We start from the raw sequence: 23,882 nt of genomic DNA, 5'->3' as shown, positions 1-23,882 counted from the left end.
CGGTGCTCTGTCCTGGAACAAGCACAAAGGTCCTTTGCCCTCAGATCCCATGGGAAGGCAGTGGTCAATAAAACGAAGGGCTTCCTCAGTCCTGGGCAGTTTCCCGTTGAGGGGGGTGGGGTGGGGTGGGGTGAGTGGGGGTGGCCCCCTTGTGCAGCGGGTGGGGAAGGGAAGGCCCTTCTCTTCGACCTGGCATTCAGTCAGCACGGCGGAGCCCTCAGAACCCAACTCCTTAAGCAGAACTTGACACATCTGAAGTTTGCCATTTCTCATGTCAGCCTTCCCAGCGGAGGCCCTCCTAGACAATAAATCTGAACCTTAGGCAAAGTGACATAGGTGGCCTGCCAACGGGGACCTCAGCTAGAAAGGCTTTTCATCAAAACCTTACTAAAGTGAACTGCAGGTGGTGACAGGGCCCTGTATAGGACCCGAGTATCTAGCTAAGACAGGTACTCTCCTTCTCATGTCCAGGAAGCAGCAGACTTCTCTTAGCCTGGCGTCCTATCCGCGGCAAAGGGGGGGGGGGGGGGAGATAAAAATCCCAAAGCAAGGTTGGAGATGTAGTTTGATGGTATTGCTTGTTTAGCTTGCACAAGGTCCTGGGTTCTTTTTCCAGCACTAAGAAAAAAACAAAACAAAAACCCAGGGCAAATGTGGTTGAACTAGAGTCAAGGATGAGGGCACTGGGCCAAGCAGTGTGCTTGGCGCCGCCCCCCCCCCCCCCCCCCAAGGCTTGAACTCTGGGCCATGCAGGGTTTTGTGGGGTTTTTTTTTGCCAGTCTTGGGGACTGAACTCGGGGCCTGGCACAGTCCTTGAGCTTCTTTTGCTCCAGACTAGCACTCTAGCACTTGAGCCACTTCCAGCTTTTTCTGTGTATGTGGTACTGAGGAATGGAACCCAGGGCTTCACGCATGCTAGGCAAACACTCTACCACTAAGCCACATTCCCAGACCAGGGCCATGGCATTCTTGCTTATTAGCTTTTTTGTTCAAGATTGAGCCACATCCCCACTTGTAGTTTTTGTGCTGGTTAAGTGGAACTAAGAGTCTTTGGGATTTATCTATCCAGGCTGACTCCAACCCTGATCCTCAGATTTCAGCCTCCTGAGTAGTTACAATTATAGACATGAAGCCCTAGAGCCTGGCTTCTCATAGTCTCTTCTTCCTGGTGTTTGGGCTCTTTTGCTCTCAGGACATATGGGCTCTCTTCTGCTGGAAGAGAAGTCTATCTAGACTGACAGAAAAGAACATCAGAGAGAGGCTGGGGAAGGTGTCAAGAGTTGTTTTTAATTGATTTGCGAAGTGGGCTCTGCAGTGAAGCCCCTTTGGGTTTAAGAGCTTGCTTCTGCTTCCTTTCCTCTTCCTGCAACTTCTCTTGCTGCCTGATGTTCCATGCCTGTAACCCAGCATCCATTTCCTGTGACAGCAACACAACTCGTCTCTGAAAGACAGGAAAACTGGATTACATCTGGGGCCTGAGCATTGTCCCACACATTCTTCCATGAAGTCAGAGGTTTCAGCTGCCAGGGGAACAAGTTAGGAAGCAGAGGGAGGTAACAATACGTGAGATAGGATGCCTGTTAGGGGTTTCTGCCCTCAGAGAATTCCTTCCTCTCATGAGGCCATTAAAATATCTGGCTGTCAGGGTTGGGGTTATAGTTCAGGGATGGAGAACTTGCCTAATACCCATGAAGCCCTAGTGTTGACCCCCAGCACTGTCAAAACATTTGGCTGTTAAAATTTTGGCATGCATGGTACGTTAGCAACACAGCTTAAAACACATCATGGCTTAATTGTGCGTGCGTGTGTGTAAGTCTTGGGACTTGAACTCAGGGCCTGGATGCTGCCACTGCTCCTTAGATTTTTTGTTTAAGGCTGGCAATCTCCCATTTAAGCCACAGCTCTACTTCTGGCTTTTTGGTGGTTAACTGGGGACAGGAGTCTCAGATACTTTCCTTCCAGGGTTGCTTTTGAGCCTCTATCCCCAGATCTCAGGCATGAACCACCACTGCCCATCAGGATGTAAATTTTCTCCCTGCAACCACACACATATAACCTAACCACTCACTGCAAATTCCTCTCTTTGGGCTTTTCTTCGAAGCTGGCCTTTCATTGGAGGAGCAGGGCGGCCATCTGCGGATAGAAAAGTGATGAGATGATTTTAGAGAAACTTGTCCAAACCCTGTGATAAGAACGAAGCAAGCCAGGCGCCAGTGGCTCACACCTGTAATCCTAGCTAGCTACCTAACAGGCGGAGATCTGAGGACCACAGTTCAAAGCCAGCAGGGACAGGAAAGTTCCTGAGACTCTCATCTCCACTTAACCACCAGAAAACTGGGGACATGACGCTGTGGCTCAAGTGGTAGAGCACTAGCCTTGAGCAGAAGAGCTCAGGAACAGCACCCAGACCCAGAGTTCAAACCCCATGACTGACCAAAAAAAAACCAGAATGGGGGAAGATGCTAGGCAAGCACTCAACCACTAAGCCATGTTCCCAGTCCCAACACAAATCTATTATCTCACAGTTCTGGAGAAGTCTAATATATGGGTCTCACTTGTCACAGTTTGCTCTTTTCTAATACTCTTTGGGTGAATGTTTCCTTGCTTCTTCCAGCTCTTCAGGTATCTAAATTCCTCCTCTCCTCTCACACTCCTTTACTCCATCATCAAAGCCAATACACGCCATCTGTCTAACCATTTATCCTCAGCCTCCAGGGATCACAGCTGGGAAAGGCTCTGGGTTTTTTTTTTTTTTTGCTGATATTGGAGGCTTGAACTGGAGGCATAGGCACTGTCCTTGAGCTCTTTTGCTCAAAGCTACCACCTGAGCCACAGCTCCACTTCTAGTTTTCTGGTGGTTAATTGGAGGGAAGAGTTGCAGATTTTCCAGCCCCCTCTGGCTTCAAACTTCTATCCTCAGATCTCAGCCTTCTGAGCAGCTAGGATTACAGGTGTGAGTAACCAATGTCTAGCCACTTCCGGCTCTTTGTGGTAAGTTGAAGAATGTCATAGACTTTCCCTACCCAGGTTGGCTTTGAGCTGCACTCCTCAGATCCCAGCCTCCTGGGTAGCTAAGGGTGATAAGGATAAGCCACCGGTGCTCAGCACCAACTCCCTTTTATTAGCCTAGAATTTAAAGTAATCTGCAATATCAAATCCACTGTTATCTTCAAAACTCCTTCACTTTAATTAGAAAACTAAATAACCACCCTGCATTAAGTCAGTGTCTTTCTAAATCCCATCCCACTGTACAATGGAATATTTTCCTACCCCTTTTTGGGGGCAGTACTATTCTTTAATCAATATTCGTATGTATTAATAGCACAGTTACATCAATTTTATCTGCACAGCACAAATACTGTGTAATGCTTTGCTACTGCCTACCTTTTTTGCCAATTCTCACTGGTAGCTTGATATCGGCCATGGTGTATTGGGGGGGGGGGGAAGTACTATTTAGTGCTTGAACTCAGGGTCTCATACTTGCTAATTAGGTTATCTACTACTTGAACTACAGCCCTTTTTCTTTCTTTTTCTTTTGCCAGTCCTGAGGCTTTGATTGAACTCAAGGCCTGGGCATTGTCCCTGAGTTTCTTTTGCTCAAGACTAGTGTTCTACCGCATGAGCCACGGCACCACTTCCAGCTTTTTCTTTTTATGTGGTGCTGAGGAATTGAACCCAGGACTTCATGCATGCCAGGCAAGCACTCTACCACTAAGCCACATCCCCAGCCCCCTACAGCCCTTTTTCCCTGCAGTTCTTTTCTTTTCTTTTTTTTTTTTTTTTTTGCCAGTCCTGGGCCTTGGACTCAGGGGCTGAGCACTGTCCCTGGCTTCCTTTTGCTCAAGGCTAGCACTCTGCCACTTCAGAGCCACAGCGCCACTTCTGGCCATTTTCTGTATATGTGGTGCTGGGGAATTGAACCCAGGACTTCTTGTATACGAGGCGACCACTCTTGCCACTAGGCCATATCCCCAGCCCCTGCAGTTATTTTCAGTACAGTATTTTCCAAGGCTTGGCTCAGATCTCCAATCTTTCCATCTGTGACTTCATGCACAGCTGGGATGACATCTTCTTGTGATGGAGTCTTGCTAACCTTTCAGCCATGTGCTCTTGAACCTATCTTCTCAACCTCTGTCTCCTAAGTATCTTGAGTAGCTAGGATTAAGATTACAGGTGTGAGCCACCTGTGCCCAGCTTTTTTTTTTTTTTTTTGACTAGGTCTCACTATGTAGTCCAGGTTTGTTTAGAACTTACTTAGGTAGTAAAAGCTGGCCTTTAACACACAACCTTCCCGCCTCAACCTCCCAAATGCTGGGATTACAGGTGTGTGAAATGCCCTTTTCTCTTCCAGCCAAGTCTTCACCTTCATCCATTGAAGACTCATGCAAGGTTTCTCCAGAAACTTTTTTTTTTCTTTTTTTTGGCCAGTCCTGGGCCTTGGACTCAGGGCCTGAGCACTGTCCCTGGCTTCTTTTTGCTCAAGGCTAGAGCACTCTGCCACTTGAGTCACAGCGCCACTTCTGGCCATTTTCTGTATATGTGGTGCTGGGTAATCGAACCCAGGGCTTCATGTATATGAGGCAAGCGCACTTGCCACTAGGCTATATCCCCAGCCCTCTCCAGAAACTTTAACTTCAACTACAGATCTCTTCTTGTGGTGCTGAGGATCCAACCCAAGGCTTTAAGCATACTTGCTCTCTCTCCTGAAGATGTGCTTACATTTAAAACTCGGGGCACACATTATACTATTGTTGTTATTAGCATTATTTAGCTATCTCCCAGCCTCCTAGATCCCAGCAAAGTACTACAATATTATTATTAATTTTTTTTGTCACTGGTGGGCTTGAACTCAGGGACTAAGTGTTGTCCTTGAACTCTTCTCCTCAAGGCGAGTGCTCTACCACTTTGAGCCACAGCTCCATTTCTGGTTTTCCGGTGGTTAAATGGAGGTAATAGTCTTACAAAGGCTGGCTTCAAACCACAATCCTCAGATCTCAGTCTCCTGACTAGGATTACAGGTGTGACCCACCAGAGCCAGGCTTGAAATATTACTTAACTTTTAAAATGTTTATGGTTTATTTTCCAGCCAGATTTTTTAATTCATTGAAATCAGGCACTGAATTGCTAGGTTTTGCTGTATATACTAAAGTGTAGGCACATAATAAAGATTCCAAAGATTTTGGTTGATTTGCAGAAATTATACAGTATGTGACCACAATAACTTTAAAACACATGAAGAGACAGGGCTGGGAACATGGCGTGGTAGAGTGCTTGCCTTGTAAATACATGAAGGCCTGGGATCGACTCCTCAGAACCACAAAAATAGAAAAAGCCAGAAGTGGTGACGTGGCTCAAGTGGTAGAGTGCTAGCCTTGAGCACAAAGAAGCCAGGGACAGTGCTCAGGCCCTGAGTCCCAAGCCCCAGAACTGGCAACACACACACACACACACACACACACAAAAAAAAAAAAAAAAAAAAAAAAACTTACATGAAGAAAAAGGATAGTTGCTCTGTTAGACAGAAATGGAGTCACTTATACACTGGCATACCCAGGAGCCTGAGGCAGGAGGACTGAATTCTAAGCCACAGTACAAGATTCTGTCTCAAGAAACCACACACACACACACACACACACACACAAGAAAGATGGGCTGGGCGCTGGTGGCTCACACCTGTTATCCTAGCTACTCAGGAGGCTGAGATGTAAGCATTCTGGTTGGAAGCCAGCCCTAGCAGAGAAGTCACACAGGACACCTTGCCTCTAATTAACAAGGTGGAAGTGAAGCTGTGGCTTAGTGGTAAAGTGCTGGTCTTGAGAAAAGTACCCCAGGGACAGCGCTTAGACCTGGTGATCAAGCTCCAGGCCAGGCCCGGAAGCATAAAAACAAAACAAAAAGCACAGAACAATGAAAAACCAGAAGAAAGGGAGAAAGAAAAATATTGCCCAAAAGTTTGCAGGTAAGAGGTATTGTTTTTTCTTTTTTTTTTTTTTTTGCCAGTCCTGGGGCTTGGACTCTGGGCCTGAGCACTGTCCCTGGCTTCTTTTTGCTCAAGGCTAGCACTCTGCCACTTGAGCCACAGCCCCACTTCTGGCAGTTTTCTGTATATGTGGTGCTGGGGAATTGAACCCAGGGCCTCATGTATACGAGGCAAGCTCTCTCGCCACGAGGCCATATCCCCAGCCTGAGGTATTGTTTTTTCTTTTGTACTAATCCTAGGGCTTGACCTTAGGGGCTGAGTGCTGTTCCTTAGCCTTTTCTGCTCAAGGCTGGTACTCCACAACTTGAATAGTAAACCCACATGCAGATTTTTGGTGGTTAATTGGAGACTAGAGTCTTGTGGACTTTCATTCCTCAGGCTGGCTTCAAACTACAAACCTCAGATCTCAGTGTCCTGAGTTAGCTAGGATTACATGTGTGAGACGCTGGTGCCTGACTTCAGAGTTATTTATGAAAAGAGGGAACCAGAAGTTTGCATAGTGGCACATGCCCATAATCCTAACACTAGAAGCCCAATGAGGGTGATGATTTTGAGCCTGTCGGGGCTATATAATGAGGCCAGCAAAAGCTACATGATGAGACAGAATCTTAACTCCCAGTCCCTAAAAAGGGAATCAGTACTGTTTATGCCATGTGCTTTACATTGGTTGTTTTATTTTATCCACAAAGGTAAAATCCTTCAGAGTTACAAATTAAGAAGTTAGTAAGTGGGGCTGGGAATATGGCCTAGTGGTAGAGTGCTTGCCTTGTATACACGAAGCCCTGGGTTCGATTCCCCAGCACCACATATATAGAAAAAGCCCGAAGTGGCGCTGTGGCTCAAGTGGCAGAGTGCTAGCCTTGAGCAAAAAGAAGCCAGAGACAGTGCTCAGGCCCTGAGTTCAAGCCCCAGGAATGGCAAAAACAAACAAAAAGAAGTTAGTAAGGAAGTCTAGACTAAGAATTAAACATAGGAGTTGGGCACTGGTGGCTCATGCATATAATCCTAGCTACTCAGGAGACTGAGAACTGAAGATGCAGTTCAAAGCCAGCTGGACAGAAAAGTCCTTGTGAGACTTTTATCTCCAATTAACCACTCAAAAACAAGAGTGAAGCTGTTGCTCAGGGATAGCGCCGAGGCCCTAAGTTCAAGACCCACAACTACCAAAAAAAAGAAAGGAAGGAACAGACAAACATGGAGAGGGAGGCACCAGTGGCTCATACCTGTAATCCTAGCTACTAAGGAGGCTGAGGTCTGAGGATCCTGGTTTGAAGCTAGCACTGACAGTAAAGTCTGTGAGACTTTTATCTCCACTAAACTACCAAAAAGCCAGAAGTGGATGGGGCTGGGAATGTGGTTTAATGGTAGAGTGCTTGCCTAGCACGCATGAAGCACTGGGTTTAATTCCTCAGCACCACATAAATTGAAAAAGCCAGAAGTAGCGCTGTGACTCAAGAGGTAAAGTGCTAGCCTTGAGCAAAATGAAGCCAAGAACAGTGCTCAGGCCCTGAGTTCAAGATCCCAGGCTTGGCAAAAAAAAAAACCCAGAAGTGAAGATGTGGCTCAAGTAGAGGGGCACCAGCTGTGACCAAAAAAGCCACAGAAGAGCTTGAAGGCTGGAGTTCAAGCCCCAACACATACATAAATACATACATACACACACACACACACACACACACCCCAAACCAAAATAGAGGCTAGTGGGTGTTCAATTCTCAGCACCTCACTTCAGGTATATATAATTCCAATCTTTCTGGCATTTCTTAACAAAGAGAGCCTAGGATGCCTACAGAAAATACCAGATGAGGGGCTGGGAATATGGCCTAGTGGTAAGAGTGCTTGCCTCCTACACATGAAGCTCTTGGTTCGATTCCCCAGCACCACATATATGGAAAATGGCCAGAAGGGGCGCTGTGGCTCAGGTGGCAGAGTGCTAGCCTTGAGCAAAAAGAAGCCAGGGACAGTGCTCAGGCCCTGAGTCCAAGGCCCAGGACTGGCAAAAACAAAAAAAAAAAGAAAGAAAATACCAGATGAAAACAACTTTCACCATCCTCCTCAGTCGCCAAACATCTGAATAAGCAGAATGGGAACGAGGTCCCACCCCTGAGGAGTTGTAATCTGGGACTTGCTACTTTCTAGTTATACATCACAGGCATTTCACTTCTGCAGGCCTCTATTTTCCTCCCTGTAAACTGTAGTCTCTCAATGAGAGGGCAGAGTGGCTTCAACTTCTCTGAGGTCCCATTCTACTAGGGATAACTATCTCTCTTTTTTTTTTTACAAGGTCAGGGAATTGAGACTGTCTTACGAAGCCCAGGCTAGCCTGGAACTCACAATCCTCCTGCCTCAGCCTCCCAAGTGCCAGTGCTGGGGTTACAGGTGTACATCACCAGCACAGATCTTTTTTTTTTTTTTTTTTTTGGGGGGGGGGGTCAGTTGTAGAGCTTAAACTCAGGGCCTGAGCGCCGACCGTGAGCTCAAGGCTAGCACTTTACACTTTGAGCCACACCACCACTTCGAGTTTTCTGGTAGTTAATTTGAGGTAAGATTCTTTGGGGATTTAACGCCCACACTGGCTTTGAACCCGGATCCTCAGATCTCAGCTTCCTGAATAACTAATTATTATAAGCATGAGCCACCAGTGCCCAGTCTTTACTTTTTTGCGTCCTGGAGCTTGGACTCAGGGCCTGAGCACAGTCCTTGGCTTCTTTTTGCTCAAGGCTAGCTAGCACTCTACCTCTTGAGCCACAGCACCACTTCTGGCTTTTTCTGTTTCTGCTTATATGGTGCTAAGGAATTGAACCCAAGGCTTTGTGCACTCTACCGCTTAGCGTTTTTGTTTGGTCTGTCCTGGGGCTTGAACGCTGGGCCGGGGAGCGGTCCCTCAGCTCTTCAGCTCCAGGCTAGTACTGTATCACTTGGGCCACAGCGCTGCTTCCGGCCTCCCGGTGGTTAATTGGAGATGAGAGTCTCATGGACTTTCCTGGCTGGGCTAGCCTTGAACCGCGATCTTCAGATGTCAGCCTCCTGAGTAGCTGGGATTACACGACTGGCGCCCGGCTTCTTTTTCTTTTTTAAAATAAAGGTAAAACGACTTTCCTGGAGGAAGACTGCCATCCTCAACCTTCCAGCTCTCGGAAGGGCTCCTCTCAAAGAACTCCTCCAGCAGTTATCAAAATACGCATTCACCACAAAGGAGGGCAGTTCTCCCTGCCTGCTGACATCACGTCCTCCCTGGCCCGTTTGTTTGGTCAGAGACCGGGACTCAGCTGTGTACCAGGTGCGGGGCCAGGCCTGCAGCCCTGCGGGTCCCCGGAGGGAGGGGCAGGGCTTCTCCGGGGCGCCCCAGGCCGGAACGCAGGCGCAGTTTAACTGACAACCTAGGCAGGAGGACTTCTTTCCTCAAACTCCGTGTGGGAGATTAAAAGGTGGCCGCGTCCCGCACCCGGACACGCCCCCGACCCGGCCAGCACCCCCGTCCCCCGCGTGCGGGCAGGGGCGGCCCCCGGGCCCGGCGTCCCCCGGGTCAAGACCGACGCTCACCGGCGAAGGACCAGTCAGGGAGCTCCGTGAGGGGTCCGTAGCCGGAAGGACTGGCAGCCAGCCCCTGCCTGGGGGAGAGAAACGGCGGCGGCGTGAGGACCGGGCCGGGTCGGGGCCCCGACCCCCGCCCCGCCCCCCGCCCCGAGGCCCCGCCCCCGGCCCGCGGCCCCGCCCCCGGCCCCGGCCCCGCACTCACTTGAGCCGCCACTGGCTGCCCGCCCGGGCCGACGCGCCGCAGTGCAGCCTCCGGACACCTACTGGGGGAACAAAGCCGCGTCAGAGGACGGGCCGCGCAGCCCGGCCCGGCGGGCGCGTCCGCGGGAGACCCTCCCACCCCCACTCCCACTCCCACTCACTGGAAAGCACAGTCCCCCAGGCAGCCATGCCGAAGCCGCGAGACCGGAAGCGGGCGTGGCCGGCGCGCCGCGCGGAGGCGGGGTGGGCGGGGACCGGAAGCCGCCATCTTGAACCGGGTTCCAATGGCGGGCCCCGCCATCTTGGGTCATCTTGCGGAAGTGCGGAGCAGGTGCCAGCCCGGGGCTCTGGGGCGAGACGCGGCCGCGGTCCTGAGCGTGCGTCCTCGGTGGGGCTCCTCCCGGGAGCGCTGGCCCTGAGGTGCCCTCCGGGGCTGGAGGCTGCCCCCGCCCCGCCCGCCCCTCCCCTCCGAGGCCTCGCCGTCGGTGAGGCCTGCTCCTCCTCACCCGACGGCCTCCCGCGCCCCCGACGCGCTTCCCCCGGACTCAGAACTGACCCGGTGTAGAGGGGGCCCAGGCATCGCCATGTCCGCGCCCAGGCGTCCGACAGCGCTGTTACTGTTAGCGGAGCCTGTGTGGGGGCAGGAACGCACACGGGGCCGCCCTCCTGGCAGAGCCGTCCAGGGGGAGGAAGAGGACGGCCGGTGTTAGGAGCGCGCGCCGGGCCGGGACGGGGAGCGAGTGTGGTCTGTGAGCGTGTCTGCGCTCACGCCCGTGTGCCGGGGTCGGGGCCGCGGTGTGCGGTGAGCGCGGCGGGGGACGCGTGGTGCGGGAGCCCCGAGCCGCCGGTTACCCCGGGGGTCCGAGCCCCCGCCCCCCGCCCCGCACGGTACCCGGGGAGCAGCCCTAGTCGGAGACGCTTGGACACCACGCTTCCCGAGCGCACACATTTCAGAAACACAAAATCCTCTCCTCTCATCTTTTTTCTTTTTTGGCCAGTCGTGGGGATTGAACTCAGAACCTGGGAACTGCCCCGAGCTGCTGCTTGCTCAAGACGAGCACTCTACCACTTGGGCCACAGCGCCACTTCCGCTTGTTCGGTTTATGCGGTAGTGGGGAATCGAACCCGGGGCTCCGTGTATGCTAGGCAAGCGCTCTACCACTAAGCCACGCTCCCAGCCCCTCTAGAGCTAATCTTGCTCTCAACGAACAGGTGAACTAAAAATAGTATACGAAATTACCTTCAGGGACTGGTAGTAATCACTCAGTGGCAGAGCTTTTCCCTGCTATGCTCAAGCCCCTAGGTTCATCCTCAGCTCAATGAAACCAAACCAAACACCTTCAGGCCCTGTACGTAGATACATACAGTATTTGTAATATTTAGTGTTGGGTCCTAGCTGGGCATTGGTGGCTCAAGCCTATCATAGCTACTCAGGTGTCTGCGATCTGAGGATTGTGGTTTGTAGACAGCCCAGGCAGAAGATTCCTGGAGACTCTTATCTCAGAGTATCCAGCGTAAAGCTTGAAGTAGGGAGTGTGGCTCAAGTGGTAGAGCATCAGCCTTGAGCAAAAAAGCCAAGCAAGAGAGAAAATGAGGGAAGAGGTTATACTGTTCAAAAAATGTACTCATTACCTGACCTATGTAACTTTAACCCCTCGGTAATCACCTTTACAATAAGAGAGAGAGAGAGCCCGAGCACATGAGAAAGAAAGGCTGGGAATGTGGCTTAGTGGTAGAGTGCTTGCCAAGCATGCATGAAGCCCTGGGTACCACATAAACAGAAAATGCTGCAAGTGGCACTGTGGCTCAAGTGGCACTGTGGCTCTGTTAGCCATGAGCAAAAGAAGCTCAGGGGCAGCGCTCAGGCCCAGGACTGGCAAAAAAAAAAAAAGTGAGAGAATTTGGGTCCAATACTGGCATGTGTGCACATGTGCACACACACACACACTTAGACAATTAGGCCCTCTCTTCAAGATATCTAATTATGGGCTGGGGATATGGCCTAGTGGCAAGAGTGCCTGCCTCCTATACATGAGGCCCTGGGTTCAATTCCCCAGCACCACATATACAGAAAATGGTCAGAAGTGGCGCTGTGGCTCAAGTGGCAGAGTGCTAGCCTTGAGCAGAAAGAAGCCAGGGACAGTGCTCAGGCCCTGAGCCCAAGCCCCAGGACTGACCAAAAAAAAAAAAAAAAGATATCTAATTATATATGTATATTACAGTGTTCAAAATTTGAAAAAGATTGGAGACACTTATGATAACAAGTGTTTCAAATAAAGAATACCCAATCTGTCTAGTAAGTAAAGTCTGATTTTTTTTTTTTTTGGTCATTTGTGAAGCTTGAACTCAGGACTTGGGCGCTGTCCCTAAGCCTCTGTCCTCATGGCTAGTGCTCTACCACTTGAGCCACAGCACCACTTCTGGTTTTTGAGTGGTTAATTGGAGATAAAAGTCTCAAAGGGGGGTGGGGAGTGGGAATATGGCCTAGTGGTAGAGCGCTTGCCTCCTATACATGAAGCCCTGGGTTCGATTCCTCAGCACCACATATATGGAAAAAGCCAGAAGTGGTGCTGTGGCTCAAGTGGTAGAGTGCTAGCCTTGAGCAAAAAGTAGCCAAGGACAGTGCTCAGGCCTTGAGTTCAAGCTCCACAGCTGGCAAAAAAAACACAAAACAAAACAACAGTCTCAAGGTGACTTTTCTGCCCAAGCTGGCTTCAACCCTTTCTCAGATCTCAGCCTCCTGAGTAGCTAGGATTACAGGCATGAGCCTTTGGTGCCTGACAAGTCTGATTTTTTAAATCACTTTTGCTTCCTTCTTCCCTCCTTCCCTTCTTGCTGTCCCCTCTCCCTCCTTATGTTCTTTTCTCTCTTCTCTCTCTCTTCCCTTCCCTTCCTTTCCTTCCTCAGGGTCTCCCTATGCATTCTATCTTTCTGCCTCAGTTGTATCCTTGATTCCTTTTTTGTTTTTTGCCAGTCCTGGGGCTTGAACTCAGAGCCTGAGTGCTGTTCCTGAGCTTCTTTTGCTCAAGGCTAGGACTCTACCATTTGAACCACAGCACTACTTCTGTTTTTTTTCCTGAATAGTTTACTGAAGATACGAGTCTCAAACTTTTCTGCCCCTGTTGGCTTTGAACTGTGATCCTCTGATCTCCACCTCCTGAGTAGCTAGGATTTCAGGGGTGAGCCACTGGTGCCTGGCTCAATTCCTTAATTTAAAAATATTTTTGTGAAAATATTTTAAGGATAATAATGTAGTGAAAGTGCCTTATGATGAAACTTCCACAAAAGTGCTCATTACTGTATTGCTTGCTGGGCTAGACATGTAAACACATGCTGACTGGGGAACCGAGGCATATTGGTCTCTATCTGGAAGTTTATCATTTCCTTCTGCAAGACTGGAAAGTTTTTCCTCTGGAGGTAGCTCAGAGTTCTGCATTGAAAGAGGGGAAGGGTGGATCCTGGCTTGAGAAGTAAAAGCAAGCTATTTGGGTAACAATAAGAATGGTATAGGGGAGTAGGGCTGAACTAGAGGTGATGGGAAACAAACTAGGCACAAGCTAACATTTGGACCCGCAAAATACAAGCAAAGGAAATAGAATAATATTCATACCATCTTACATTCCTATATTATTTCTTCTTCTCCTTCTTTTCCTCTTCCTCTTCTTTCCTCTCTCTTTCTTCTCTCTCTCTCTCTCTCTCCTTTCTTCTCCAGTACTGGGGCTTGAACTCAGGACCTTGTACTCTCATTTAACTTTTTCACTCAAAGCTGGCACTAGACTTCCAGCTTTTTGTTGGAAATAAGATTAGAATTATTGGGCTAGGAATATGGCCTAGTGGCAAGAGTGCTTGTTTCATATACATGAAACCCTAGGTTCGATTCCTCAGCACCACATATATAGAAAATGGCCAGAAGTGATGCTGTGGCTCAAGTGGCAGAGTGCTAGCCTTGAGCAAAAAGAAGCCAGGGACAGTGCTCAGGACCTGAGTCCAAGCCCAGGACTGGCAAAAATAAATAAATAAATAAATACACAAAGTTATTGGGCTGGGAATATGGCCTAGTGGCAAGAGTGCTTGCCTTGTATACATGAGGCCCTGGGTTCGATTCCCCAGCACCACATATATAGAAAATGGCCAGAAGTGGCGCTGTAGCTCAAGTGGCAGAGTGGTAGCCTTGAGCAGAAAGAAGCCAGGGACAGTGCTCAGGCCCTGAGTCCAGGGCCCAGGACGGGCAAAAAAAAAGAAAAGATTAGAATTGTTTGCCCAGGCTGGCTTCAAACTGTGATCCTCAGATCTCAGCCTCTGATGAAGTTAGGATTATAAGTGTGAGTCACCAGTATCCAGTTCTTTCTGTGTGTGTGTGTGTGTGTGTGTGTGTGTGTGCCAGTGTGCCATCCTAGGGCTTGAACCACAGGGCCTGGGTGCTGTCTCTGAACTTTTTTGCTCAAAGCTAGCACTCTACTTGAGCCAAGGCTCCACTTCTGGCTTTTTGGTGCTTAATTGGAGATAGAGAAGAGTCTCATGGAGGGGCTAGGAATGTGGCTTAGTGGTAGAGTGCTTGCCTAGCATGCATGAAGGATTCCTCAACACCATATAAACAAAATAAGCCTGATGTGGTGCTATGGCCCAAGAGGTTACCTTGAACAACAGCAACAACGAAGCCAGGGACAGTGCTCAGGTCCTTAGTCTAGGCCCCAGGACTGGCAAAAAAATAAATAAATAAATAAAATAAAAAGCCTCCTGGACTCTGTCCAGGTTGGCTTTGAACCAGATCCTCAGATCTCAGCCTTTTGAGTTGCTAGGATTTCAGGGGTGAGCCACCAACACCTGACTCCTGCCCTCCCTCTCCCTCCCCCCAATCTATGGCTATGGGTTGGGCTATATAGATTAGACTGAACTCAAATTTGAGATCTTACTGCTTTGGCTTCTTTCCTTTTTTTTTTTTTTTTTGCCAGTCCTGGTCCTTGAACTCAGGGTCTGAGCACTGTCCCTGGCATCTTTTTGCTCAAGGCTAGCACTCTACCACTTGAGCCACAGCACCACTGCTGGCTTTTTCTATATATGTGGTGCTGAGGAATTGAACCCAGGACTTCATGTATATGAGGCAAGTACTCTACCACTAGGCCACATTCCCAGCCCTGCTTTGCCCTGTTGAGTGATTATAGGCTTCTTCCTTCCCTCCCTCCCTCCCTTCTTCCCTTCCTCCCTTCCTTCTTTTCATGGGGCTTGAACTCTGGGCCTAGGTGCTGTCCCTGAGCTCTTCAGCTCAAGGCTAGTGCTCTACCACTTTGAGCCACAGTGCCACTTCCAGTTTTCTGGTGGTTAATTGGAGATAAGAGTCTCATGGACTTTCCTGCCCAGGCTGGCTTTGAACCAGGATCCTCAGATCTTAGATCTTAGCCTCCTGAGTAGCTAGGATTACAGGGATGAGTCAGCTTTTCTTTCTTTCTTTCTTTCTTTTTTTTTTTTTTTTGCCAGTCCTGGGGCTTGGGCTCAGGGGCTGAGCACTGTCCCTGGCTTCCTTTTGCTCAAGGCTAGCACTCTGCCACTTGAGCCACAGCGCCATTTCTGGCCGTTTTCTGTATATGTGGTGCTGGGGAGTCGAACCCAGGGCTTCATGTATACGAGGCGAGCACTTTTGCCACTAGGCCATATCCCCAGCATCTATCTTTCTTTCTTTCTTTCTTTCTTTCTTTCTTTCTTTCTTTCTTTCTTTCTTTCTTTCTTTCCTTCCTTCCTTTCTTCCTTCCCTCCTTCCTTCCTTCCTTCCTTCCTTCCTTCCTTCCTTCCTTCCTTCCTTTCATAGCCCTGGGGCTTTGATCTCAAAGCCTGGGCACTGTCCCTGAGCTTCTTTTGCTCAAGGCTAGCATTCTACCGCTTGGGCCACAGCGCCACTTTGGCTTCATGCATGCTAGGCAAACACTCTATCACTAGGCCACATTTCTAGCCTTTATAGTCACTCTTCAAAACACATCTACATAAATGACTGAATATGATTATCATAAGAAACCTGTAAAGTAGATAGAAGTGTCCTGGAAGCAATCCTTGCACACATTTTTGTGTGTTTGTGATGCCAGGGTTTGAACTTAGGACCTCTCACTCTTGCTCAGTGTTTTGCTCCTATCTAGTGCTCCGCCACTTGTGCTTCATCTCCATCCTGTCATTTGGAAAGGGAGTCCTGAGGGCTTTTCTGCCTAAGCTAGTTTTGAGCCTCAGTACTCCATATTTCAGTCTCTTGAGCAGCTAGGATTACAGCCATTGGTGCCTATATAGACTTTTTTTGTTTTTGTTTTTTTTTTGGTAGCTTTCAGGGATCAGAAAATTGAGCCCAAATGAGGCTGTTGGTAGAGTATGTGCTTAGAATGTGTGAGGCCCTAGGTTTAATCTTCAGTGAAAACACATTCTCTCTGTCTGTCTGTCTCCTACTCACACACACATATACAGAGTGACCATAGATTTACTGTTTGACAATTAGACTAAGTGACACGGTTCCCAAGTTTGGCTTCCTGAGCCTTTGTCTAGACCTGAGATAGCAGTATCCCAGAATTTATAGTTGGGATATCAAGAAGTAGCTAATGGCTTGAAGATAAACTAGATACTAGTGGCTCAAACCTATAACCTTAACTATTCAGGAGGCCAAGATCTGAAGATTGTGAAGCTTTTATCTCCAATTAGCCACCAAAAACTGGGAAGTGGAGTTGTGGCTCAAGTGGTAGAGTATTAGTCTTGAACAAAAAGTCTGAGGTACAGCACCTAGGACCTTAGCTCAAGCCCCAGTATGGGTATTCTTAGGCTTGAAGACTAGCCTAACAGTCAATGTTCAGGAATTGGTTGGAAAGAGACAGGCTCACTCTACCTATACAAAGGAATAGAACCAGCATTCTAAGTAACTCACACACGAGGAGTACACAATCAGTTTGCAGAATCATAGAAAATGAATGCACTTGAATTTAGGTGGTAATGTGAACAACAGGAATGCTACATGCAAAATGGACATGGGCAATGACTCAGCTGTGGGAGTCAAGGAACCAAAGTGGGGGGACTTTGGGAGCAGGGTGGGAAGTTTGATTAGAACTGGGAAATCTGGGAAGGGAAGAATCCTTGTAAGGAAGACAAGTTCATCCTTTGACGTGGTTAGTATGGGGTCACAGGGCCAATACATGGGCTGTAATAGCAGGAAATATGGGTTAAGTCTTTGAGAAAGAGGACGAGAACACAACACTGACAGCTAACATCATCACCACTTAGGGCACTGCTGAGGGAGGGATCTGGCACTGGGACTGCACGGGACAATGACTTCAGCCTCACAAAACACAGGAAAGCAGCTTTGTTATCCCACACAGGATGTTGTTGTTTTTGTTTTATTGTGCCAGTCCTGGGAATTGAACTCTGGGCCTGGGAGCTGTCCCTGAGCTTCTTTTGCTTAAGGCTAGTGCTTTTAGCATTTGAGCCTCAGCTCCACTTCCAGCTCTTTTGGTAGTTTTAGTGGAAAGAAGAGTCTCACAGACTTTCCTGCCTGGGTTGGCTTTGAACTGGGATCCTCAGATCTCAGCCTCCTGAGTAGCTAGGATTACGGGAGTTCTTTCTCATTTTAAACGTTTCTTTTTAAAATTTACTCTGGGGCTGGGAATGTGGCTTAGTGGTAGAGTGCTTGCCTGGCATGCATGAAGTCCTGAGTTCCATTCCTCAATACAACATGAACAGAAAAGGCTGGAAGTGGTGCTGTGGCTCAAGTGGAAAAGTGCTAGCCTTGAGCAAAAGAAGCTCAGGGACAGTGTGCAAGCTCTGAGTTCACGCCGCAGGATTGGCCAAAAGAAAGAAAAACTATTGTTATTATAGAGGTGATGTACAAAGAGATTACAATTACATGAGTCAGGTAATGAGTACATTTCATTTCCTACAGAGTCTTCCGTTCCTTCATTCTCTTTTAAAACTGTTTTGCCTTTTAAGTATATCATGTTCCATATTTGGCTTTAGTATTTTGTTATCCACTCATGTTTTTGTGTAACATATTATCTCCAAGTCTCTCTGTCTCTGTGTAGTCTGTACAGAGTTAATTTTGTCCAAGTACATCAAGTACATTGCTCTGTGGAATTAGGTGCTGTGTGTGTGCGTGCACCAGTACTGAGGCTTGAACTCGGGGTCTGGGCACCATCCCTTCACTTTTTGCTCAAAGCTGGCACTCTACTCGAGCCACACCTCCTCTTCTAGCTTTTTGGTGTTTAATTGAAGAAAAGAATGTCATAGACTTTCCTGCCTGAGTTAGGTTTGAACCATGTTCCTTAGATTGCAGCCTCCTGAGTAGCTAGAATTACAGATGTGAGCCATCAGCATCTGTCTTGCTTTGCATAATATTTTCTTATTATGTAACATTTTATTGTAATATATTCTTCTTCTTCTTCTTTTTTTTTTGCCAGTCCTGGGCCTTGAACTTAGGGCCTGAGCACTGTCCTTGGCTTCTTTTTTGCTCAAAGCTAGCACTCTAACACTTGAGCCACAGCACCACTTCTGGCTGTTTTCTATATATGTGGTGCTGAGGAATTGAACCTAGGGCTTCATGTATATGAGGCAAGCACTCTTGCCACTAGGCCATCTTCCCAGCCCTCTTCTTCTTTTTAAGAGCTGTCAAGTTCCTGTTAAACTATTACTGGCTCAAGTTTTGTTAAATGACTTGGTTACACTCTTTCTCCTCCTTGCTTGGAGAGCCTTGAGCCTTTGTGACTTTCCACCTGATTTGTCTTCAAGGCAGGTGGATCTTTCTAGGCTTCAGTGTTAGCTTTAAAAAATGCCAAAGCTCTGGAGCTGGGAATGTGGCTTAGCAGTAGAGTGCTTGCCTAGCATGCATGAAGCCCTGGGTTTGATTCCTCAGTAACACATATACAGAAAAATCTGGAAGTGGCACTGTGGCTCAAGTAGTAGAGTGCTAGCCTTGAGCAAAAGCAAGCCAGGGACAGTGCTCAGGCGCTGAGTTCAAGCCTCAGGACTGGCCAAAAAGAAAAAAAAAAGCCAAAGATTTATAATAGCAATTTGAAAAAAAAAACCCAAAAAACAAATGAAAAAAATGTGCCAAAGGTAGCCAAATACCGGGCCTATAATCCTAGTTACACAGTAGATGGAGATCTGGAGAATCCTACTTCTGCCAACGTGGGCAGAAAATGCCTTGAGACTCCATCTCCAGTTAAGGAGAAAAGAGTTTGGCTGGAAGCATGGTTTAGGTGGTAGAATGCCATCCGTGAGCAAAAATGAGTGAGACCACAGATCCTGAGTTCAAACTCTGTACACACAAACACACGCACACGCACACACAAAGCCAAAGGTGGATTGTGCAAAAATGGTATTTACAAGGCACATTTTGGCTGTAAATTTAAGCTCACTCTCCCAACATGACAGGGATGGAACACCAGGACTTCAGGTACACTAATGCCCTTACTGAGCTACATTCCCCCACCCTCCAAGTACATTTTATTTTGTATTCATTGAACTCAGGGCCTGGCCACTGTCTCTGAACGTTTTTGCTTAAAGCTAGTGTTCTACCACTTCACTTTCTCTCCGGTCCCTCCCTCCCTCCCCACCCCTTTATTTTTGTCAGGGTAGGGATTTGAACTCAAGGGCCTCTCCAGTTGATTAGGCTGGTTCTGTACCCTTGGAACCATGCTGCCAGCTTTGCCTTTTGCTTATGATTTTGCGATTTGGAGATAGAATCTAGCAATCTTTTCTGCTAGAACTGGCTTGGAACCTGCTCCTTTGGATCTCAACCTCCTGAGTACCTGGGATTACAGGTGTGAGCCACCAGTGCCCTGCTAGGGTGTTTTGTTTTTGGTGATAGCACTATTTTTGCTTGGATCGCTAGCCCCAGGTCCCCAGCCGGCCCAGCCACTCCCATTCTTTCTTGCTGGGTACCCCCAAGCAAAGGCTGTTCCCTCGGCGGGGCGTCCTGGGGGGCGGGGCGTCCTTGGCGGGGGGCGGGGCGTCCTGGGGGCGGGGCGTCCTTGGCGGGGGCGGAGCGTCCTGGGGGGTTGGGACGTCCTGGGGGCGGGGCGTCCTGAGGGGACGGAGCGTCCTGGGGGGGCGGGGCGTCCTGGGGGGTGGGGCGCCCGAGGGGTCGGGGCATCCTGGGGGCGGAGCGTCTGGGGGTCGGGACGCCCTGGGGGGCGGGGCGTCCTGGGGGGGCCGGGGGCGTTCCGGGGGCGGGGCGTCCCGGGGGCGGGGCGTCCCGGGGGCGGGGCCTCAGCCTCCAGTGGGGCCCGCACTGAGCATCTTTGGTTGCGCGCTGCCTCCTGGCGGCGCGGGCGCGGCCGGCTCCCCTCCCCGCAGAGGCCTCGGCTGGCCCGGGAGCCTCGGAGCTGATGCAACCGCTGCCCCGGGGGGCGGGGCGCGGGAACCGGGTGGCCGCGCGGGCTCCGGGCAGGCGCCGCCCCCTCCCCCGCGGCCGCCGCCGGGGCTTTCCCGGTCCCGGGTCCCGTCGGCGTCCGGACGCGCGTCCCGGGCTGCAGGCCGGGCTGCCGGGGCGTGGGGCGGCGCGCGGCTGAGCCGGATTGGGCGGGCGGGACGAGGAAGCTGAGCGGTCCCGGGCGGAGGACCTCCCGGGGTCCCGGGTCGGGCGCAGACCCCTGCTCCCCTCGTCTGTATGCACCTCGAGCCCCCCTTCTAGCGCCCCCCAGAGCCGAGGAAGGGCCGGAGCTGCCGGCGGGGTGCGGGGGGCGGCAGGCACCTCGGACGGGACGGGCTGCTGCCCCCCCCCCGGGCCCCGGACAGGGCCTGACCCGGCGCCCCGCTGACGAGGGGCGCTGAGGGCGGCGGTGGCTGGGTCGGTGGACGCAGGACTGGGGTGGGGGGGAGAAAGGGAACTGCAGGGAGACTGAGGGGGGCAGAGAGCGAGCGAGCGAGCGTGGGAGAGAAGGGGGCAAAGGTGAGCGCGGCGGGCCGGCCGGCGCGGGGGCGCACGCGGTGTGAGGTCCCCGAGTCCCCGAGCCCCGCGCGGGCGCACAGGCCCGGCCCCGCGCCGGGAAGCGCGGCTCCGGGAAGCGCGGCTCCGGCCGGCCTCCTCCCTGGCGGTCACCCGCCGGCACCTGGCCGGGCCGCCGCCACGCCCACCGCACCCAGACTGGCACCGAGCCGCCAGGAGCTTCCCGCATTCGAGGGAAGGAGCCCTGGATGAAGGCCTCGTTGTTCTCTTTTCAAAAGCGAAACAGAAGCCGATTTCAAGCCAGTTTAGGTCTCCCACTGTAAACTCAGGGCAGCATCGTGAAAACGGGTACCTGGAAATCCTCCTGGCTCGGAGGAGAAGCCACACCAGGTGGCAAATTCAAGGAGTCATTGGGGAGCACAACCCGGTGGGGGGTCCTTAGGGAGGAAGACAGGGTTCATTCATTTCCCTAGGCCATTCCTCTCATCCAGGAAACGCTTCTTTTGGTGGTAGTGATGAGTTGAACCCGGAGCCTTGCACGGATTCGCTCTCCCCCTAGAGCGATTCCACCGCCCTCTCGTTCACTTACAGGCGTTTGTGGACCGTTTAGATGAGCCCTCTGCTGGAGGATGCCCTGGTGACCAAAGCTCGTGGGATGCTTGTCTTCTAGAGCACAGGCCATTGCGGACAAATAACATCAGGAATGAAAAATGTCAGAGGGAAGAATGTTCCAGGCAGCGGCAGCAGGGAGAGCAGGCAAACAGGTACTGAGAAGGCTCTGGTGTGGGAGTAGGCCTGCTGTGCAGCTCCTGCAGGGAGGCCGTGACCAGAGCGCAGCCAGGGAAGCAGGGCTGTGCTCCACTTAGGACTTCCTTTACTTACAACTCCAGAATTAGGCTAAGGGGCTGGGCAGCTGGGCAGTTGTCCTTGGGATAATTCAGATATTTGGTGACAGTGAGCTCTGTTGAGTGAAATGTAACTTGGCTTCCACGCATTGCACTACTCCTTATCGGTCCCCCCTGCCTTGGGAGTCATTTGCTCCCAGCTACTAGTGCTGCGTGTAGCCTGAAGACAAGCAAGTGGACAATTGCCTAAAGGCTGAATTCTGAACATCTAAGGAAGTACTATGTAGGGCCCCTATGTAGATGTCTGCTATTGTCTACATTTTCCATAGCTTAATTAGACTACTGAGGAGCTAGGTGCTTCAGGCTTACGCCTAGCTGTTAAAGGGACTTGAGATTTGAGGGTGGATGTTTGAAGCCACCCAGGGTGAGAAAGTATTTGAGACTATTATCTCCAATTAACAACAACAACAACAAAAAGCCAGGGGCTGGTAATGTGGCTTAGTGGTAGCGTGCTTGCCTACCGTGCATGAATCCCACCACATAAACAGAAAAGGCTGAAGTGGAGCTGTGGTTCAAGTGGTAGAGTGCTAGTTTTGAGCAAAAGGAAGCAGGGGTGGGGGTGGGCTGGGAATGTGGCTTAGTGGTAGAGTGCTTGCTTTGCATGCTTGAAACCCTGGGTTTGATTCCTCAGCACCACATAAACAGAAAAAGCCGGAGGTGGTGCCATGGCTCAAGTGGTTGAGTGCTAGCCTTGAGCAAAAAGAAGCCAGGGACAGTGCTCAGACCTTGAGTCCTAAGCCCCAGGACTGGCAAAAAAGCAAGGAAGCCAGGACAGTGCTCAAGCCCAGGACAAGAACAAAACAACAACAACAACAAAAAAAGCCAGAAGCAGAGCTGTGGCTCAAGTGATAAGAGCACTATGCTTGAGCAAAAAAGCTAAGGTACTGTGCCCAAGACCTGAGTTAAGCCCAGTACAAAATCAACCCCAAACAAAAATATGCCTCAGAAAATTGCATGTGATAAATTTATGTAATAATCAATTGTTTAATTCTGAGTACTAAAAGAGGTCTACCCAGTTGTATTCCAAGAAGACTGGTATTTCCTCAGCTCTGCTAAGTGAACATAAAGATATTTAAAAGAATCATTGTTTGAAGGGGTGCCAACTTATGAATCTGCCCAGAGTGCCAAGGGCCTAGTTGGTTTTTTCCTGGCAACTCAGACTCACGTGTTCACGTTGACCTGAACCAATTTTAGCTCTGAGATGTGTGTGGGCATGCTTGATGTTGGGGCACAGAATGGCTGTGCTTTCTTTCCTTGTATGCATGGTGTTCCTTGGCTTGCTTCAGGGGCTGAAATGACAAGGAAAGTTGAGATGGAACAGAAGTGTTTTAATGCTAACCAACCATGGGAGCATGGGATCAGATACTGGATTAAGCATAGTCTGTGTGTCGGGTGAGACAATGGAAAGGCCGGCAGAGTGTTGTAAGAGGGCTCAGGGAAGCACTGTAAATTGCCGGCAAAGCTGAAGTGCTCCGTTAACTCAGAGGAATAAGAAAGATTAGGGACTGATAGTGGGAGGCGGACCTTAGACTTAAAAGAGTCCAGAAGATGCCTGGGGCTAGCCAGTGGCCGGGTCTTCTGGGTCTGTCTGTGCAGTCGCGGCTCCAGCCCGTCCCCTGGCCCCTCCCCGCGGCCGGCCAGAGTCACACATGTGTTTTCCTGTTTTCCACTTCAGTCCCCGGCACCCTCTGCCTTTTCGGCTCCTCAGCGTCAACCGCCGCTGCCAGCCTGAGCCTTATACCCCTGCTCCCCTAAGTAGCTGCCCCCAGCGTGCACGCAGCTTTCTCCCTGCACTCGCCCCAAGTCTCAGGACAGGTAAGAGGTGGGAGAGGAGGGACAGTGGGTGAGAGGGGAAAGCCTAGGAGGAAGATGGAGTGGGTCCCTAAAAATCAGTTGGCTGAAAGAGGGTCTCAAGAGCCTTTTTTAGGCAGAACCTCCTGTTAAGACCTCGGTTCTTTATTAATGGGAGCCTCAGCTGTAAAAGTGAACAGTGCTCATATTTCACTTTTTTTTTTTAAGGGGATGGTTTTAACCAAAGAGGAAAAAGCAAAGGAGAACTGTAGAGGGAGAGGTTGAGCGACTACCAGGCTTGGAGGGATGGGACAGCCTGCCATACCGGCGTGTCTGCTTTGTTTCTGTTGTTAGGGCGGCTACCCCCGTCGGTCAGGAAGGCAAAGCCATGGGGGCTTGGAGGAGAAAGTGTGTTCTCACAGTGCAGCTCTCAGTCAAGAACCAGATCTGTGAGCTGGCTCAGGAAGACTTGTAGTTTGGAGTTGTCATTGGAGGGTGGGGTCAGGGCGCGAGGGCTTCCACTGGCTGCTCTGCCAGGCACGTTATGCTGCTTGCTTCCCTGAAT

At 50.3% G+C, this 23,882-nt stretch overlaps 2 protein-coding genes across 8 annotated transcripts in view; one reads left to right on the top strand and one right to left on the bottom strand.

Annotated features, from left to right (window-relative positions):
* Positions 1 to 1,266: 1,266 nt before the first annotated feature.
* On the bottom strand, positions 1,267 to 9,923 carry Mrpl52 (mitochondrial ribosomal protein L52). 6 transcript variants are annotated; one of them, XM_048362790.1, is made up of 5 exons: positions 9,880 to 9,923; positions 9,720 to 9,780; positions 9,524 to 9,591; positions 2,069 to 2,133; positions 1,267 to 1,441 (listed from the first exon to the last, which is right to left on the bottom strand). In XM_048362790.1, the coding sequence occupies exons 1-5, from the start codon at positions 9,905 to 9,907 to the stop codon at positions 1,274 to 1,276; spliced, it is 390 nt and encodes a 129-aa protein (XP_048218747.1). In that variant the 5' UTR covers positions 9,908 to 9,923; the 3' UTR covers positions 1,267 to 1,273. The 6 variants fall into 6 exon arrangements, with proteins under 6 accessions (XP_048218747.1, XP_048218748.1, XP_048218749.1 ...); XM_048362791.1 differs by having other exon boundaries at positions 9,720 to 9,777; positions 9,880 to 9,913; XM_048362794.1 differs by having other exon boundaries at positions 1,332 to 1,441; positions 2,062 to 2,133; positions 9,720 to 9,777; positions 9,880 to 9,913.
* An 11,338-nt stretch (positions 9,924 to 21,261) lies between these two features.
* Positions 21,262 to 23,882, top strand: part of Slc7a7 (solute carrier family 7 member 7) — a 50,361-nt gene continuing 47,740 nt past the window's right edge. The window contains exon 1 of one of the 2 annotated variants that reach the window (XM_048362746.1): positions 21,262 to 21,385. The gene's annotated coding sequence lies outside the window, so the exon portion shown is untranslated. Of the gene's footprint in view, positions 21,386 to 23,203; positions 23,342 to 23,882 lie in introns of those variants that run through there. The other variant, XM_048362745.1, reaches the window with a different exon arrangement.

This window comes from Perognathus longimembris, chromosome 14 (genome assembly GCF_023159225.1).
Source record: "Perognathus longimembris pacificus isolate PPM17 chromosome 14, ASM2315922v1, whole genome shotgun sequence".
Taxonomy (NCBI): Eukaryota; Metazoa; Chordata; class Mammalia; order Rodentia; family Heteromyidae; genus Perognathus; species Perognathus longimembris.
The sequence above is the reverse complement of the archived record's forward strand: the minus strand, read 5'-3'. Positions and strand labels throughout refer to the sequence as shown.